The 16843-nt window shown below is 41.7% G+C and overlaps 1 protein-coding gene across 25 annotated transcripts in view; it reads left to right on the plus strand.

Moving 5' to 3' along the window:
- The window catches only part of PARD3 (par-3 family cell polarity regulator), an 814705-nt gene that overhangs the window by 689877 nt on the left and 107985 nt on the right, over nt 1–16843 (plus strand). Inside the window, exon 23 of one of the 25 annotated variants that reach the window (XM_036350610.1) lies at nt 3211–3478. The exons of the other annotated variants lie outside the window; for them this stretch is intronic. Within the exon in view, the coding sequence (XP_036206503.1) occupies nt 3211–3463 (253 nt within the window). The 3' untranslated portion in view covers nt 3464–3478. Of the gene's footprint in view, nt 1–3210; nt 3479–16843 lie in introns of those variants that run through there. 25 annotated transcript variants of the gene reach the window in all.

The following is a 16843-nucleotide window of genomic DNA, read 5'->3' on the forward strand; positions in this document are numbered from 1 at the left end:
TGTGTGGCTGTTTTCTTTCTGAGCTTTTTATTTCTTATTTTTATACCAGTCCCTTTAGCATTCCTTGCATTGCTGGCTTGGTGGTGATAAACTCCCTTAGCCTTTTTTTGTCTGTGAAGCTTCTTATTTCCCCTTCAAGTTTGAATGATAGCCTTGCTGGATAGAGTATTCTTGGATTCAGTCCTTTGCTTTGCATCACTTTGTAAATTTCCGTCCATTCTTTTCTGGCCTGATGTGTTTCTGTTGAGAAATCATTTGACAATCTAATGGGAGATCCCTTGTATGTAACTTTCCATCTCTCTCTTGCAGCCTGTAAGATTCTCTCTTTGTCCTGAACATTTGCCATGGTAATTATGATGTGTCTTGGTGTGGGTCTTTTTGGGTTCACCTTGTTTGGGACTCTCTGGGCTTGTGTGACTTTTTTCTTCCCCACCTCAGGGAAGTTTTCTGATATTATTTCTTCTAATAGGTTTTCTAATCCTTGTTCATCCTTCTGTTGTTCTGGTACCCCTATTATTCGTATGTTGTTTCGTTTCATGTTGTCCCAAAGCTCCCTTAGGCTCTCCTCCTGTCTTTTCATTTTTTTCTCCAATTGCAGTACGTTTTGGGTGTGTTTTGCTTCCTTGTCTTCTAAATCACTAATTCGGTCCTCCGCTTCTCCTAGTCTACTGTTGATACTTTCAATGGAGTTTTTCATTGCAGCTATATCACTCTTCATTTCTTCTTGGGTCTTACTTAAGTTGTTGATTTTTTCATCTGTTTCTTCTAGCTTCTTGGAGAGGTTGTCGATTTTTTCCTCCATCCGGTTTATGCACTCTAGGACCCTTATTCTGAATTCTTTTTCTGTCATGTTGCATGCCTCTGTATTACTTAGCTGCTTTTCTGGAGAGTCCTCCTTCTCTTTCCTTTGGGGGTTTCTTTGTCTACCCATGTTTGATCTCGCTGACATATCTAGACGTTGAGTCGTTCAGTGGCTGCTCCCTTGGTGGCAGTGACTCCTTGGTCTGTGGTTGCTCTTCGGGCGGTTGCGGTAGCAGCTGCTCTTCAGTTGGCAGCAGCTCCTCTGGTGGGTGCTGTTCACAGCTGTGGTGGCTCTTCTGGCTGGTGGGGCAAGGTTTCACGTACAGCTGCTGTTCCTCAGCAGAGGGTGTGGTGCTCAGGAGGTTGCTGTTGCTTGGATCTGCTGCGTTGATTTAAAGGCACAAAATACAACACAACAAGGCACCACGTACCAGGCACTATACACAAATATATTCACGATATGAATAACCCCAAATAAAGGTGACCACCTGAATTAAGAGAATTAGGGGATAAGGAAGAAGGAAGAGAAAAAGAGAAAAGAGAAAAAAGAAAAGAAAATTAGGGACCAAAAAAAGGAGTGCAAAAATGAAATTGGGAAAAAGGAGGGGGGAAAATAAAAGCGAGAAAAGAAAAGAAAAGAAAAAAAAAGAGCGAAAAGAGAGAATGAAGTGGAAGAGGGGAAGAGACTTTTTTATATGAGGAGAATACTCCTATAGAACAGCCATTAATCCCAACAAATTCCAGCAACAGCTCCCTGGAGATGAATGCAAACTAGAAACAACCAATAATATAACGATGAAAATAGAATGGAGAACACTAATCCCAAAATAAAATAAAGAGAAAATAAAATGGCACTTTAAAAAAAAATGGTAAAATGGTAGCAGTAATAATACTGGTTAAAAATAAGAAGGTAGTAATTAAAAGGGTAAAATCAGGTGATGGAAAAAAGAAGAAAAAAAAAAGAAAAAAAAGAAGAAGAAAAGAAAAAAAAAAAAGAAAAAAAATTGGTTTCTTAGTTAAAAGGTGAAAAAAGAAAAAAAATATATTGCAGTAGTGAAGGTCCTTCGGTTCTTCTATTCTTCAGTGTGGCTCGCCTTAGACCTACCAGGTATTCAGGAGAGTGTTGAGTTTCCCTGCGATACACTGTTCCTCTGTGTTATAAACCACAGTCCTTATTTTAAAGCAAGCCGCATTTGTTTCCCAGACTGCCTTATTTTGTGTTTAGCAAAGAGTCAGTTTGTGGGTCAGCCTCTGGGTGGCAGTGTTCTGGGGTTGGCCTCTGAGGCTATAGGGCCTCTCTGTCCAGTGGAAGTTCACTGCCCAGAGCTGGCTGCGTAAGAGTTCAGGTTCAGGTTCATTGTTTTGAAACAGTAATGATCAGGATTTGGCATAGGCTCTCAGAATGAGACTTGTTCCTCCTGAGGCTGACCTGTGCAGGAGTTGCACCATATCAAACTGTAGGGATCAAATATATTCTCAAGGTTTAACAACAAGCACTTAATATCCACTTTTATTTCCTTACCGCTCATCCAGTTTAAAGCATAGAGTTTAGGATAATAATTAGGCTGGGACTTGGAATTATAAAGACCTGGGTTGGAATCTTGGGCTGTGTGTCCCTGACATATTACATGGCCTCTCTGAGCCCCAGTTTCCTGTTCGTTAAAAATGGTGTTCACACCTATCTCACAAAGAGATTATAAAGGTTAACTAAGGAATATATAGATGGTGTGTAGATCTAAGCCTCACACATAAGTTCTTAATAAGTGGCTGTCATTACTAAAGTTTTAAACTATTTCTGTGCTGACATGAATTTTATGTTAAGTCTATATCATCTCTTCATAGCATTCTGTGCCTTAATAGTGTCCTTGCTTTGTGGGGGTTTTTTGTTTGTTTGTTTTTTATGCTTTAGATTTCTTATTAAAGAAATCACATATTACAGATGTGGTCAAATTTATCTCCCATTCCATTCACCTTCCCTCCTCAAAGAGGTAAGCTGTCTCTTGAAGTTTGTCTTTGTCTCTTAGTCCATTTTTAAATAAATACTCAGCCCTTCCTAATATATGGTGACAGATGATTTGACTGGGTGGTGAGCATACAGTGCAATACACAGATTTTGCAATGTAGAAACCCACACCTGAAACCTATATGATCCTATTAACCAATGTCACCCCAATCAATTTAATTTTAAAAAATACTCAGTCCTAAAAAGTTAAAATTGATTCAGTGGTATCTAATGTATAATCCATAGTCAATTTCCCTATTGGTATAGTTTGTTTTTGATCCATGATCCAAATGAGTTTTATGTACTGCATTTGGTTGCAATGTCTTTTTTAGCTTCTTCTCATCTGGAACATTCTCTCTCCCCCCTCATCCCCTTTGCATATCTTTCTTGACGGTGCCATTGTGCAGAGTGCAGGCCATTTGTCTCCTATGCTGTCCCGTATTGCGGTGTGCCTGGTTGTTTCCTTGTGCCCAGGAGTGTTGTGACAGGACCGGCACGTGTGGTCTGCAGATGCAGGTGGATTCCCCACTCTGCCCTTGCTTCATCTGCAAGGCCACATGTACTACTGACCTCTCAGAACCTGCTTCTCATCTAAAACATGGTGTACACCACAGAAGATGGTCATGGGTTCCAAATGAGGTGATTTATGGAAAGGCCTAATGCAGGTACATGGTCAACCCGCAAAGAGGCAGCCAGATAGCAGAAGGTATCAGTGAGAGCGAGGCCCCCAGGCCTGGAGAGGATGGGAGTAGACAAAGCACATCCTAAATTACAGCACCAACAAATATCTGAGAGGCTTGGGGTTTTTGTTTTCCTTTCTGGCATTTATCCCGCTGTGACGTGGGGTCCAAAAGGAGCAGTGAAGCTGAGGCTTTAGACCAGGAGACTGAGGGGCTGCTAGAGCAGAAAAGCCCCCCTTTTTTAAAAAAATATATTTTATTGATTTTTTACAGAGAGGAAGGGAGAGAGATAGAGAGTTAGAAACATCGATGAGAGAGAAACATCGATCAGCTGCCTCCTGCACATCCCCCACTGGGGAAGTGCCCACAACCCAGGTACATGCCCTTGACCAGAATCGAACCTGGGACCTTTCAGTCCACAGGCCGACACTCTATCCACTGAGCCAAACCGGTTTCGGCGGAAAAGCCCCCTTTGAAGGTGGAAGGTAGTAAAGACCTTGCTGGTGTGGCCGAGCTGAAATGCAGGCCGAGAAGCCCATTGTCTCCCTTCACCACCTCCAGATGGGTCTCTGCCTCTCTGTGTGTTGTCAGGCTGGGTGCTGCCAGGAAGCTGCTGCTGTGAGTGTTGCTTCTGTTAGCACATTTATTGCAAAAGCAGTAGGGTATATGGAGGGTTCCTAGATCTTTAAAGTGTCTTCCCATTTGGAGCTTCATGTCATTGGTCCCTAGGATCCCTGTTATTCATGCTGCTTTCTGCGAGAAGGCCAGCTCCTAGTCCTCCTTGGACAAGCCTCAGGTTTTCTTAGGTCACACCAAGGACAGAGACTTGGCCCAGTACAAAGTGGAGATGCTGGCTCTTGTGCAAAATGCAAGAAAAGTGCCATTAAAGGTACAAAAATGAAAAGCTTGTTTTTTTTCTTCTGTGGTCTCTTTTCTCATCTGTCATGATGTTTTTCATTTCCTTTTAATGTTGTTTTAAGTAAATAAACATTGAAACTTTAACTTATTAACATGAATTTTACTGTTCATCTTTAGATTGTGCAATGCCAGTCTTTTATATATGTGGTAAAAACTACATAAAATTTCCCATCTTAACCATTTTATTTTTTATTTTTATTGATTTTTTACAGAGAGGAAGGGAGCGAGACAGAGAGCTAGAAACATCGATGAGAGAGAAACATCGATCAGCTGCCTCCTGCACATCCCCAACTGGGGATGTGCCCACAACCCAGGCACATACCCCTGACCGGAATCGAGCCTGGGACCCTTCAGTCCGCAGGCCGACGCTCCATCCACTGAGCCAAACCGGTTTTGGCTCATCTTAACCATTTTTAAGCTCAGTAGTGCTAAGTACATTCACATTGTTGTGATCAATGCCAGTTTGAAATTCAAATATAAGATTATTTAGCTCATTCATAATTCGTAGCAGCTCATATATCCGTATGTGTTGCATTGTCAGTAGAGTAGTGAAAACTGTACAGAATTAGCTCTACTGTTTTTATTTCATCTCTTGATAGTTGCAGTTTCTACCAGCATTCTCTACTTTTGTCTTTCCAATGAGTAAGGACTCCAAAGAGAAGGAACTTGGTGTAGTCCTATCTTTCCCTTTGCTTCTATTCCATCCTTTACATTGTGTGTTGGACTATTTATGAGAATTGACATGAATAAAAAAAGAGTACCACAGGGCTCCTTGGTCATTCCTATTTCTTGGAATGCCATTGCCCTCTTTCTGCTTTCAAAGCTAGTTCTGGTTAGAATGGAAAGAGTGGCCACTGGGGCTGTCAGCAGCTCTGCTGCACCCGCACATGAAGTGGGCCCTCCTGAATCCTGTGCTATGGGCATCAAGGCTGGACAATGCTGATGGAGGACTAGGAGCAGGGTGCGCAGGGACAGTGCCAGGACCTCCTCTCCTCACACCACCTCCATTGTCCTGTCAGACGTCATTGACTCCTGGATAAATTAGACTTCAAGATGGCGACAGCAGAGGCCTCTGTACATGGGTGCCTATGTGACTGATTGCCCAGGTCGCATCTGTGAAGCTGGCCTTGCTCATGGGAGATACTTTGCACAGCATTGCAGGAAGGGAAGATACTGGAGACCACACGACTTTGGGGAGCCCCTTCAGTCTCACCACTTTACATCCTGCTCCCACCCTCTTTCGTCTCCCTGGTAACCCAGAACTAATGCAGCCAGAGGTGCAGTTGGCTTTGCTTTATCCATCAGAATACATTTAACTAATTCAAAATGTTTTGTGAACCAAATAACTATAATTTTATCAAATCTATAAAACATTAATTACATAATGAATATTTTATTGAATATGTGCTTGGAGGGGCAAAGAATATTCACAGCTGTGACCTAAGAAGAAGCTATCGTCAGCCCATTTTATAGCTGATGAGATTGAAGCCCCAAGTAGGTAGGGTGGATTTTGGCGTTCCTCAGCCACATTACGTCCCCCAGGTTCTGATTCAAGAGCTTTGTCAATCATTCCCTGATCAGAGGGCTAAAGGAAACTCCATTTCTGCCAAGAGTCATCAGTCCTCTCTGAAGTAGTTCATGTTTGAGCATAAAACTGTATGGGTAAAATGCACACTAGGAGGTGCAAGGTGCCATTCAAGTGGAGGAAAGTACTCATTATTTTGAAGGTTGCAAATGGATTTCAAAAGTGGGACTGTCCCTTTTGCTTACTTCTGGAAATGAAAGTGCACAATTCTCTCAACATATTTTTTCAAAAGCTATCAGAAACCTCATATTTTTTAAAAAGCAGTGTGTCACTCCCCATCATCTCTGTAGTTCCCCTGTGGTTTAACATTTTAATCAGCTGTTTTGTGCTTTAAAGATTTTTCATTTGATTTACAACTTGTAGGCGTGGAGTTGCAGTGAGTAATCAGGGAGAATGCCACACAGAGGACACAGGGAAGGTGAAATGCAGTGTTAATAATTTAGTTTCAATAATCTTAAAAGGTTTACTGTTCAGTTTTAACCTTGTATCATCCCCAAAAGCAAGCTACTGCTGTGAATCATAAAAATGTTTCTTTTAATTTGCAAATGATTTCTTTAAGTCCGCTTGTGAGGCCTGATGTGTCCCTTCACATAGAGGTCAGCAGCACTGGCTTCCATTCTGCTTCTTTGAGGTTGCTCTGCCTTTGATGGGAAAGATCTTAAAGTTTAAATGTTGTAGAGGCTTGTTTTCAAAATTTATGGATTATTATGGTGTCAAATTATTAATTTAATAATGTTTTAGTTCTGAGCAAATCAGAAAAAACTTATGCTGGCATAGAGGCAAGGAGAACATAGAGGTGATTTTTGGTGGGGCAAGACTTACAGGTGATATTTAAAACCTAATGTCAAAACTAGGGGGCATGCTGGGGCCATGCTTGGTGAGGAACTTTAAAACACTTGCAAAGTGGAATTTTAACATCTCAGAAGGATGGCTAAATTAACAGAAAGGTTTATCACCCAGATTTCATTACCAACCCTATTAAAACAATCCCTGTTGAGCATTATACTACACCATTGCATAGAAAATCACCATGTGCATAAAGGCTTTGTTTCATGATTGGCAGGGGAGTGGGGGGCGGGGGGTACATATTCCAGCTAAGGTGAAAGTGGTAATGGAACATTTCTTTGGAATCTTCCTTGTCTTTAATTAAGAATATGTACCATAATAAATGGAACCAGTTTTTTTCTAGAATTTTTATTTTATTTCTGGTATTGGGGTTTGTCAGTGTAGTTAAGTCCTTGCTTAATGTTGTCAATGGGTTCTGTGACTCAAAGCAAAACAACATACATATAAGGAAGCCAGTTTTACTGCAAGCTAATTGATAGAAATAAGAGTGAAGTTCCCCTAGGGCATTTCATCAGTGTTGATCTGAGTGGTGTTATTCGAGGACCTGCTGTATTTGTTGCTCAGTTTCTCAGGAAGTATTGAGCAACACTTCCTCCTGTTGGGCCCTTCCTGCAGCTGGGAGGGAATAATCTTGAAAAGCAAGAGAGGTGATGGTTATCTAGAAATCCAGAAGGAAGGTTACTTGATCTCATTTTGATTTTAATAATTTAAATTGGCAGACCCAATTGAGGAGGGGAACTCATAATTCCTAAGGCATCAATGGATTTTGATTTTTAAGGTGAACATTGAAAATGGGCTCTTCCTCCCTCTCCTGGCCTCTGAATACCAGAGTACTGTTGGCCCATGCCCGCAGTTTCCTCCCGCAGTGTCTGAACTGCTTACTCAGTGTTAGTGGGTGGACTCGGGAGTGCACATTCTGACAACCTGAGCTGGACTGAGAATGGGGTGGCAGCCACAGCTTCACCCTGGGTTCCCTGGGCCAGTTCTGTTCTTTCACCTTCTGAATGGGATGCACCTGTAGTCAGAACCGCCAGTAGCCAATATAGCACTTTTTCACCAGTTAGAAAAGGCACCCCTTTCTCCAGTCTCATTGTTTTCTCTTTCTGTGGCATTTTAGTAACATGGGACACTTACTGTCACTTGCCATAAAATTGTCATCACAATTAGTTTGACATTGTTGCAGTGGTGCCCACACAGTCATGGCCCGTGTATGTACTGTGCAGCCTGGGCAGCTGTGTGAGGAAAACCTGAGGGATTGTGAGAAAGGCTTCAGTATCAGTCATGGCTCTGCCATTCACCAGTCACATGGCCTTGAGCAAACTATCTGAACTCTGACACTGTTTCCTTGTCTGTTAGGAATAAGAACAGAACTTTCCTGTCAGGTGTGTACAGTGCCACATACACAGAGTGATATTAGTTTCTGTCTTTTCTGTCGTTTTCAACATACTTCATGAACTTTGACATGCTTGTATTCCTGAGTGGATAAAGAACCACCTCAGGTTGTGATGGTCTCCATTGAAAATGACCATTTCTTTTTTATATTTTTTTCTATTGATATCTCTAATATAAGGGGTTTTTGTTGTTATTCTGAGTTCTTCCTGTAAGAAAATTTGTCATTGTTAATCCTAGCTTGCCACCATATTCTTTTAAGATTAATAAAAGTGATGTTAAACATGTGAAATTTTGATAAATATCCATCTTAAAATATTGAAATTCAGGCAAAACTCTTTAGTATTAGTGTCCATGATTTAAGAGTCATTCTATCACCAGTGGGCTAGGATGTGTTCAGGGAAGGCATAGCCTTGTGTGTTAGCGTAAGCTCCGAATGAGGCATCTGAGGACTATGATTTGGGAAATAGATTGTTCACAGGTCCCCTCTGTTTTTTGTCTTCTGTTCGCACACTGCAGGCCCTCAGTGCAGTGCTGTTGAGTCAAAGTAGGTCCCTAACAGTTGTTTCTTGGTGCTCTTGCCACTGGGCACCAGCACTGACTCCAGTTCTTCCAGCTGGGCTCTTAGGTCTTTTGGTTGGAAATTTCTTGGATGCTTTGGTTCTTCTGTGAGCTTCCTTTTTTGCCTATATTTGGCACATTTTTCTCGCTCTCTTGCTTTAGAAAATGCTGGGCTAGTTTCAGTTAAGTAGAGGAGATCTAATTTAATTTCCAAAAGCAGACCTGATCTTAAAATACCCTTATGTTCTGTCATTCTCGTGCCACTGATTGCAGAATAAATCCATTTTTGCCCCTCCCCTTCCTCTGTGTCCTTCTGCATCCTACTCCTCCATGCCTTCCTCCCTCCATGTCCTCCAGGCCCTCTGCCTTCATCTGCCTCCTCTGCCCTCTCCATCCATAAGGTGGGATTAAATCACTTGTTACACCTCTGTTAAAGGTCCTTTTAAGAATGAATGATAATGAATTGTCTTTTCCAAAGGCTTACAAATGTATGGAGACTTTTACAAATGGAGAAGGATCTGTGACCTTCCTTTTTCATAATTAAAGGACAACTAGCATCAGTACTGTGGGTGGTATTAGGTCCTATCTTCCAAGTAAGGACAGTATTTGGTTCTGCCTTCCTGGAGAGAAGTAAGCAAAGGCTCAGGGACAGGCTGGCAGTGAGGCAACTTACCCCGCCTGAAGGTGATATCTCAGGCAGCGCCAGAATTCATGGATTTTAGTCTCTAATCTTCCGTGCTAGAAATAGTTACCTTTCCTCCAGCCCACCAATTCGTATCACCCACACTGGTCTGAGGAAGAAGAATGATGTCTTGATGGGTACTCATTTAAGGTGTCACAAATAAAGAAGCCATTTGTTCAAAATATAGTTAAACAAGAATCAAATATATTTGAAAAGAATAGTTTCTGTTCTTTTTTTTTTTTTTTTTTTTTCAAAAGGATGCCATTGCATGGGGGTGGCTATCCCCCATTTAAAGATAACAGTGCTCAAAACATGTGTATCAAAACAATTTCTTCTAAAGTGTAAGTGGCTATAGTGTTAATCTCTATGACCATAGTTAAGGAAATCACCATCGTAGTTTTCATATATGAGGGCAGTTAAACAGGCCTTGTTTACATTACTGCCCTTTATAAAACATTTAAACAGCTCTTCTGCTGAATAAACATTCAAAAGTCTGAAGGATAAGCATACCACTCAAACTTCTTAAGATTAAACTTCCCAAACTATTTCCTGTCGGCGGGGTGGGGGGGGGGGGGGGGGGCACAACAGCAAAATTGCAAACTGTGTTCCCGAGATGAGATAGGCTGAATTAGATTAAGCAGCTTCCTGTTGACGTGTCTATTGATCCGGGTTCAGTGCAGCTTCCTGCCTGTGCCAGCAGTCGGGTTGCTGTGTGCAATAACAGTGGCCTGGTTTATGTGGAGGGACTCCAGCATCAATTACTCCAGGAAGGCAGTGGCACTGGGAGATAAGGCTAAGCTGCTCACAGTGTTTAAAACTACTAAAATCCAACCAACATATTTGCTGTCTAAAATGTTGCTTATAAATTTGACAGTGTTCCATTTATAAAAGAGATCATCCACTATTACTCTCTGCAAGCAGAAATACAAATAACATTATGAATGCTTATTGTTAAAACAGTATAACCCACTTCCTCACTTTCATGCCTGTTTCTTAAGTATTTGTGTAAAGATACTGAACTGGGTGTCAGGACATCATGAATATTGCAGAGCCACCTTAGACTAAATAATGTCAGCCATTTGATTTGGATATTTTGATTTCTTTTCTTCTGAGACCGATTGAATAGATTCAGTCAACTGCCATCTTTATTGTGCTAATACTCACTCATATGTTCTTAGAGACCACTATTTTACTAAATGCAAAATACTATATCTTTAATGCAAAAACCATAGGGAATACAGGAAAGCACAATGAGAAAAACAAATGTCACCACCCAATGATAATTATTATGTGTTTTTGGAAACAGGTAATTCAGGTATTATTTTAAATATGTATCTCTCCACCACCCCTGTATACACACATGTGTACATTCTTATTCTTTACTAAACGCTCATTTAATTGTGAATATAACTTGTTTATTTATTTTTGGTTAAAGAAATGCCTTTCCTTAGACAGTTTTTACTATTTACCTTGCTTCACACTTGACAGAAAGGATGGAAGTTGAGCCTGTATTGATATACTTCTGTAGAGACTATCAGAAAGGTAGTATTATAATCCATGGAGTTGGAACTCCTAAAAAATTCTTGGTGCATCCACTATTTAGGTCTGTTCACACAAATTGTTAAATTTCATGCTTAAAATGTAACTCCTTTTATTCCTATAAAAAATGTTCACAGAGTAAATTCCATGTTTTCTGATGAGACAAATGTGCTATGGATAAAAGGATAAATTTTTGAAAGTGACATTTCAGCTTGCCTATCATGACATTTTATGTATTTTTCAATACACATTTATCTTAGAGATACATTCCTTTAGTGCAGGTAGAAACAGAGCTTCTTATAAAACTTGGAAAATCCCTTAAATATAGTACTGATGGAAACCAGACCTGGAAATTTGGCAAGTCTGAGCACATTTTATTCATTTAATCATATTTTCCAGATTGACCTGCTGAGATTGATACCATCCTCAATAAGGCTTTGCAACATTCACACTATTCTATTTCCTAAAAGTGATGCAAAATGAATGTATTCAAAGTGTATTTAGCATTTATTGGCTTAGTTTTAGGTTTTATCTTTTAATGAGATTTTAATTGATTTTTTTTGAAGAATTTATACCAGGTGCTTGGAACACAAATAGACAAGAGAGACCTAATAAGTAAAATGGGCCATTACAATTAATGCTAATATGGCATCTGTTAGCAAAGCTAGCATGTTAACTTCCTGACTAGGTCTGATTCTAAAGGAAACAAGATCTGATCATTTTAAGCTTTTCAAGTGGTCTACTCTCTGAAGTGCTGAAAACTCATTTCATAGTCTTCCTTTACTAAAAAGTCCTGACTTTGTAAAGTTTTTTATTTTTAATTTTTATTCTTTACTTTTTATTGAATTTATTGGGGTGACACTGGTTAATAAAATTATATGGGTTTCAGGTATACAATTCTATAATACATCATCTGTATAGTGTATTGTGTGTTCACCACCCCAAGACAAGTCTCTTTCTATCACCATTTATCCTCCCTATACCCTCTTCTACCTTCCCCCATCCCCTTTTCCCTCTAGTAAAGTTTTTGTCTTCAAATTGTCACTTTATGATGTTAGACTTCTCCTGAGAAAGAGTTGTTAAAGTCCCCTTTCTATATGATACTTTCAGGCATTCCTTATACAACAAGTTCAATATAAACAACCATGCTTTCCCCTATTTACATAGAAGTGGTGGCAACCAGAAAAAAGGGCCAATGGGAGACCCATGGCTGTTCTTCTCTACTCTGTGCACAGAACAGTCACAGAACAGTGCTTGAAACTGTAAGGCCTTTGAGGTCTGTTTACCTTGTCATTGATGATGTGAAAGGAAGAAGTACTGAATTCTTTCATAAGAATTGCATGTATAGCCAGATTAATAATGACAGTGACTTCAGGACAGTTCTCTGAAACCACAAACATCCATCTGCTCCCAATATGTGGACCCTGAAGAGCTATAAATTAAGGTACTCTACTTAATCAAAAGAGTCCACATATAAAAATTAGCATGAAAAGTTACCCCGTTAAAAAAATCAGAATAGTTGAAAAATGTGTAACAGAATACAAGTCAGGTGTGTTTTTTTTGGTTTTTGTTTTGTCATCAAATGAAATAGTTATAAAATGGAAGCAGCATTGGCTGCCTCACCTGCCATCCTGGGCGCTTGTTTAACCCTCATCCCTGTTACTTAGTAACATCCGATCTCTGCTACCAGATGGTAAACATTTTGAGGGCCTCTCTCTTTACATCCCCCACACAACTGAATGGCATAGAAAGCCATACACTTGCAATCCTCAGTAAACTTGTGACTGAATCAAGTTAGGCCAATAGGTTTTCTAGGACTGAGTGAGATGTAGGGAGTGAGGATGAAATAAAGGTTGGTTTCATTGGAGAGAAGACTCAAGGAGTTTGTGAAGACCTGAGGTAGTATGAACAACAAAGAAAAGCCAGTGAAGTTTGAAGTTCATTAAGATGATTTTAAGAGTGGAAAGGATAAGAAAGATGTTGGAGATTAAGGAGCTTTCAAGAAGCATGTCTTGATTATTCTTATGAGCCTGAAGGTTGGTGGAAGTGTTGATGAAGTTAAAACATCTCTTTCCTGGCCCTGGCTGGGTAGCTCAGTTGCTTAAAGTATGTCCTGTGTACCAAACCTATGTTGGGGGTTCTATTCCTAGTCGGGGTGCATATGGGAGGCAACATAACTCTTACATCTCTCTCTGTTTTTTTCTCTCTCTCTCAAAAATCAATAAAAACATCCTCAGGTGAGTATTTTTTTTTTTTAAATCTTTTCTGGACTCTTGCAAGAGCTTCCTAGCTGTTTTTTTTTTGTTTTGTTTTTTTTCCCACAGCTTTCTCCTTTTTCCAATCCATTCTCAATAGGATGGTTTCAAATGAGGTCACACTCCTGATTTATTAACATCATTTCTTAATATACACCCCCTCCCATTAGCTAAATGGTTATATCCAGGCATCTTACAATCTTACAATGAACTGGGATCCATCCATTATCCTCTCATCCCACTGCTGCAGCCTAACTCCTAGTCCCCCCGCAGCATCATCTTGCACCCCATCCAAAGTCTCCCATCAACCTTCCCATCATTCAGTACCCCATGAGAGGCTAAAAGACTAACAAAACATGTTTTGGTCTTCTCTCCTTATATTTGTAACTAGGGGCCCGGTGCACGAAATTCGTGCACTGGGTGTGTGGGGAGGGGGGGGAGTGTCCCTCAGCCCAGCCTGCCCCCTCTCACATACTGGGAGCCCTCAGGCGTTGACCCCCATCACCCTCCAATCACAGGATCGGCCCCTTGCCCAGGCCTGACGCCTCTGACAGAGGCGTCAGGCCTGGGCAGGGGACCCCCAGACTCCTCCGATTGCTGGCTCTGCCCCTTGCCCAGGCCTGACGCCTCCGCCAGAGGTGTCAGGCTTGGACAGGGGACCCCCATCTGCCCCTGATCACTGGCTCTGGCCCCCACCCAGGCCTGAGGCCTCTGGCCCAGGAATCATGCCTGGGCAGGGGACCCCCATCTCCCTCTGATCGCTTGCTCCACCCCCCCGCCCAAGCCTGATGCCTCTGACCCAGGCTTCAGGCCTGGGCAAGGGGACCATCATATCCCCCCAATCCCCGGCTCCTCCCCCCACCCAGGCCTGATGCCTCAGCCAGAGGAGTTGACCCTCATCACCCTCCGATCATCAATCACTGGATCGGCCCCTTGACCAGGCCTGAGGCCTCCGGCAGAGGTGTCAGGCCTGGGCAGGGGACCCCCAGCTCCCCGCGATCTCCCACTCTGTCCCTGCCCAGGCCTAACACCTCTGGCCGAGGCGTTAGGCCTGGGCAGGGGACTCCCAGCTCCCCGCGGTTGCAGGCTCCACCCCTGCCCAGGCCTAACGCCTCTGGCTGAGGCGTCCGGCCCGGGCAGCTGGGACCCGCAGCTGCAGCGGCCCCGCGATCGTGGGCTTCGCTTTAGGCCCAGGCAAGGGACCCCTAGCTCCTGGGACGGCCAGCTTCGACTGTGCCCAGCTCCCATCGCTGGCTCCACCCCTACTTCCTGCTATCACTGGCCAGGGCGGCAAAGGTGCCTGATTCTCCGATCATTGCAGGGGGGCAGGGCCCTGCCCCCCAGCTCTTAGCTCCTCCCTGGGTTTCCGATCACTGTCAGTGGCAGGGGGCTTCTTCCTGCTTTCCCTTTCGCCTGCCTCCCTGCATTGTGCCTACATATGCAAATTAACCGCCATCTTGTTGGCAGTTAACTGCCAATCTTAATTGGCAGTTAATTTGCATATAGCCCTGATTAGCCAATGAAAAGGGTAGCGCCGTACGCCAATTACCATTTTTCTCTTTTATTAGTGTAGATATTTTATGGTTACACATTGGAAGTTATTTCCCTAAGCGAGGCCCTTTTCTGAATATCTCTCTCAGTAGCTGTCACAGCCTATTATATTAGAGTATTCTGACTTCGGAATGATGGAAATAAAGCTGGGGAAAAAAAAGGAGAAAACAAAATAATGGTGCTACTTTGGGCTAAAAGATATTGCCATCAGGGATCAGGCTAAGACAGTATGGAAGATGGGAGGCTGCTTAGGGAGGTATTGACATCCACAGCATCCAGAAGAATGGGACTAGATAGCAGGACTTCAAATTCTGTCATGAGTTTATTAGAGATGTTTTAAAATATATATTGGCAAAGTTGTGGGACTATAAAAAATAAAAGCATGGGGGGAGGAATAATAATGAGTGTCAGATTTCCCAATATGACTCATCTGATACCATCATATATTTAGTTTGGATAATAGTGAACTGAACATACTTAAGTAAGTAGAAACAAGAATGGGAGGAATGGGCAGAAATACACATGAGGGCAATATATAGAGCAGAAATTTTGGGAGCAAAAAAGAAAGGTAGTCAGATTCTGAATAAATGAGATATTACATGGTACACTAAAAAAAAAAGTCTTTTCTGTTGATGGAAGGAGGAAAGGCAGTGTCTCCAAGTGTCTGACAGCAGAAGCCACGGGAGAGTGTTGACGAAAGGCGAAGAGTAGCAACACTCACACTGACAGAGAATGAGGCTCTCAGCGAAAGGGACAGACATCTGTACTGAGTTTTCCAACTGGCACTTTGCTTCCTGCTCCTTTTCCTTATTTCGACCTCTGTCTTTGCCTTTGTCTCTCTTCTCTCTGCTTACGCCCTCCCCATATGCTGAGCATTTCTAGTATATAGTCCTCCCCTGTTACCATGACTGATTCTATAGAGGAAACACACTTTGTAGGAGGTGAATGGCAGAGAGGAAAGGGCTGTATTGGCCTGTATTCTTACTCAAGACATGTTTCTGCATCTATTGGTTGGGGGTGATTACATTGACCTCAGAGAAATGTAAGAATTAAAGGTTAAGGGAAGAGAACCAACATTTGTCAGTGTTTATAATGCACCAGTCACAAGCTATAGGGCTGTGTATCAGTTCTTATGACAACCCAGTGAAGTAGGTGTGATTAAATGAGACAGCACCCATAAATAGCTTGATACAGTTCATAAGAAGCAGTACATTGTCACCTTCTCCTAATATTGGGAGAGGGAATCACAACAGGGTATGACACCGTACTCTTTACTAGCACACTACGTTGAAGAATTAAGTCAATAAAAAATTGTCTATGAATGGCCACTGTGGACTGAATTCTAGTTTTCTTAGGAATTAGATGGTTGAGATAATCCCAGACCACCACATGCCCTGAGAAGTGAATCTAAGTTGTAACAGGGATGGCAATGTTTTAAAGTTGAGGCATTTTTACAGGTAGCAAATTGGTGGTAATTAAAATCTATTATGTCAGTCAAGAGAGAATGATAAATTATTTCCACTTTGTACCACTGGTATATCCTTTTCTTGTTGTATATATAAGAGGCATAACAATTTGAGTTCAGGTGCTACAAGGGCATTCGACTTCAATGCAGAGGTATGTCCTACAAGAAATACTTTTCATCTCTACTGGTCTCTTCAAATGCTCATCCAATACTCAAACACAAAATTTGTTGGGGCAATATTCCTGTGAAAGAGCAGTTGTGATGTGTGTTAATATGTCACGGAAGAATTAACCCATGACCTTATTGAACAGAGGAAAGAAATAAAACCTAAATGCCCCTCATATACTTCCAATTGCTCTTCTCTCCACCACATACAACACTCACATATGCACAACATGTTCACAAATGCACAACACAGATGAGTGCACACACCTATGACTCATTTTTACATTTATGGTAACAGAGGAGATATATGAGATATTTTCTTATATGTTGGGAAATCCTTAGTCCTGGCCTTGCACATATCACAAAAAGACTATATCATGCAAATGTTTACATTTTGATATGAA

Source organism: Myotis myotis, unplaced genomic scaffold, assembly GCF_014108235.1.
Source record: "Myotis myotis isolate mMyoMyo1 unplaced genomic scaffold, mMyoMyo1.p scaffold_m19_p_1, whole genome shotgun sequence".
NCBI lineage: Eukaryota > Metazoa > Chordata > Mammalia > Chiroptera > Vespertilionidae > Myotis > Myotis myotis.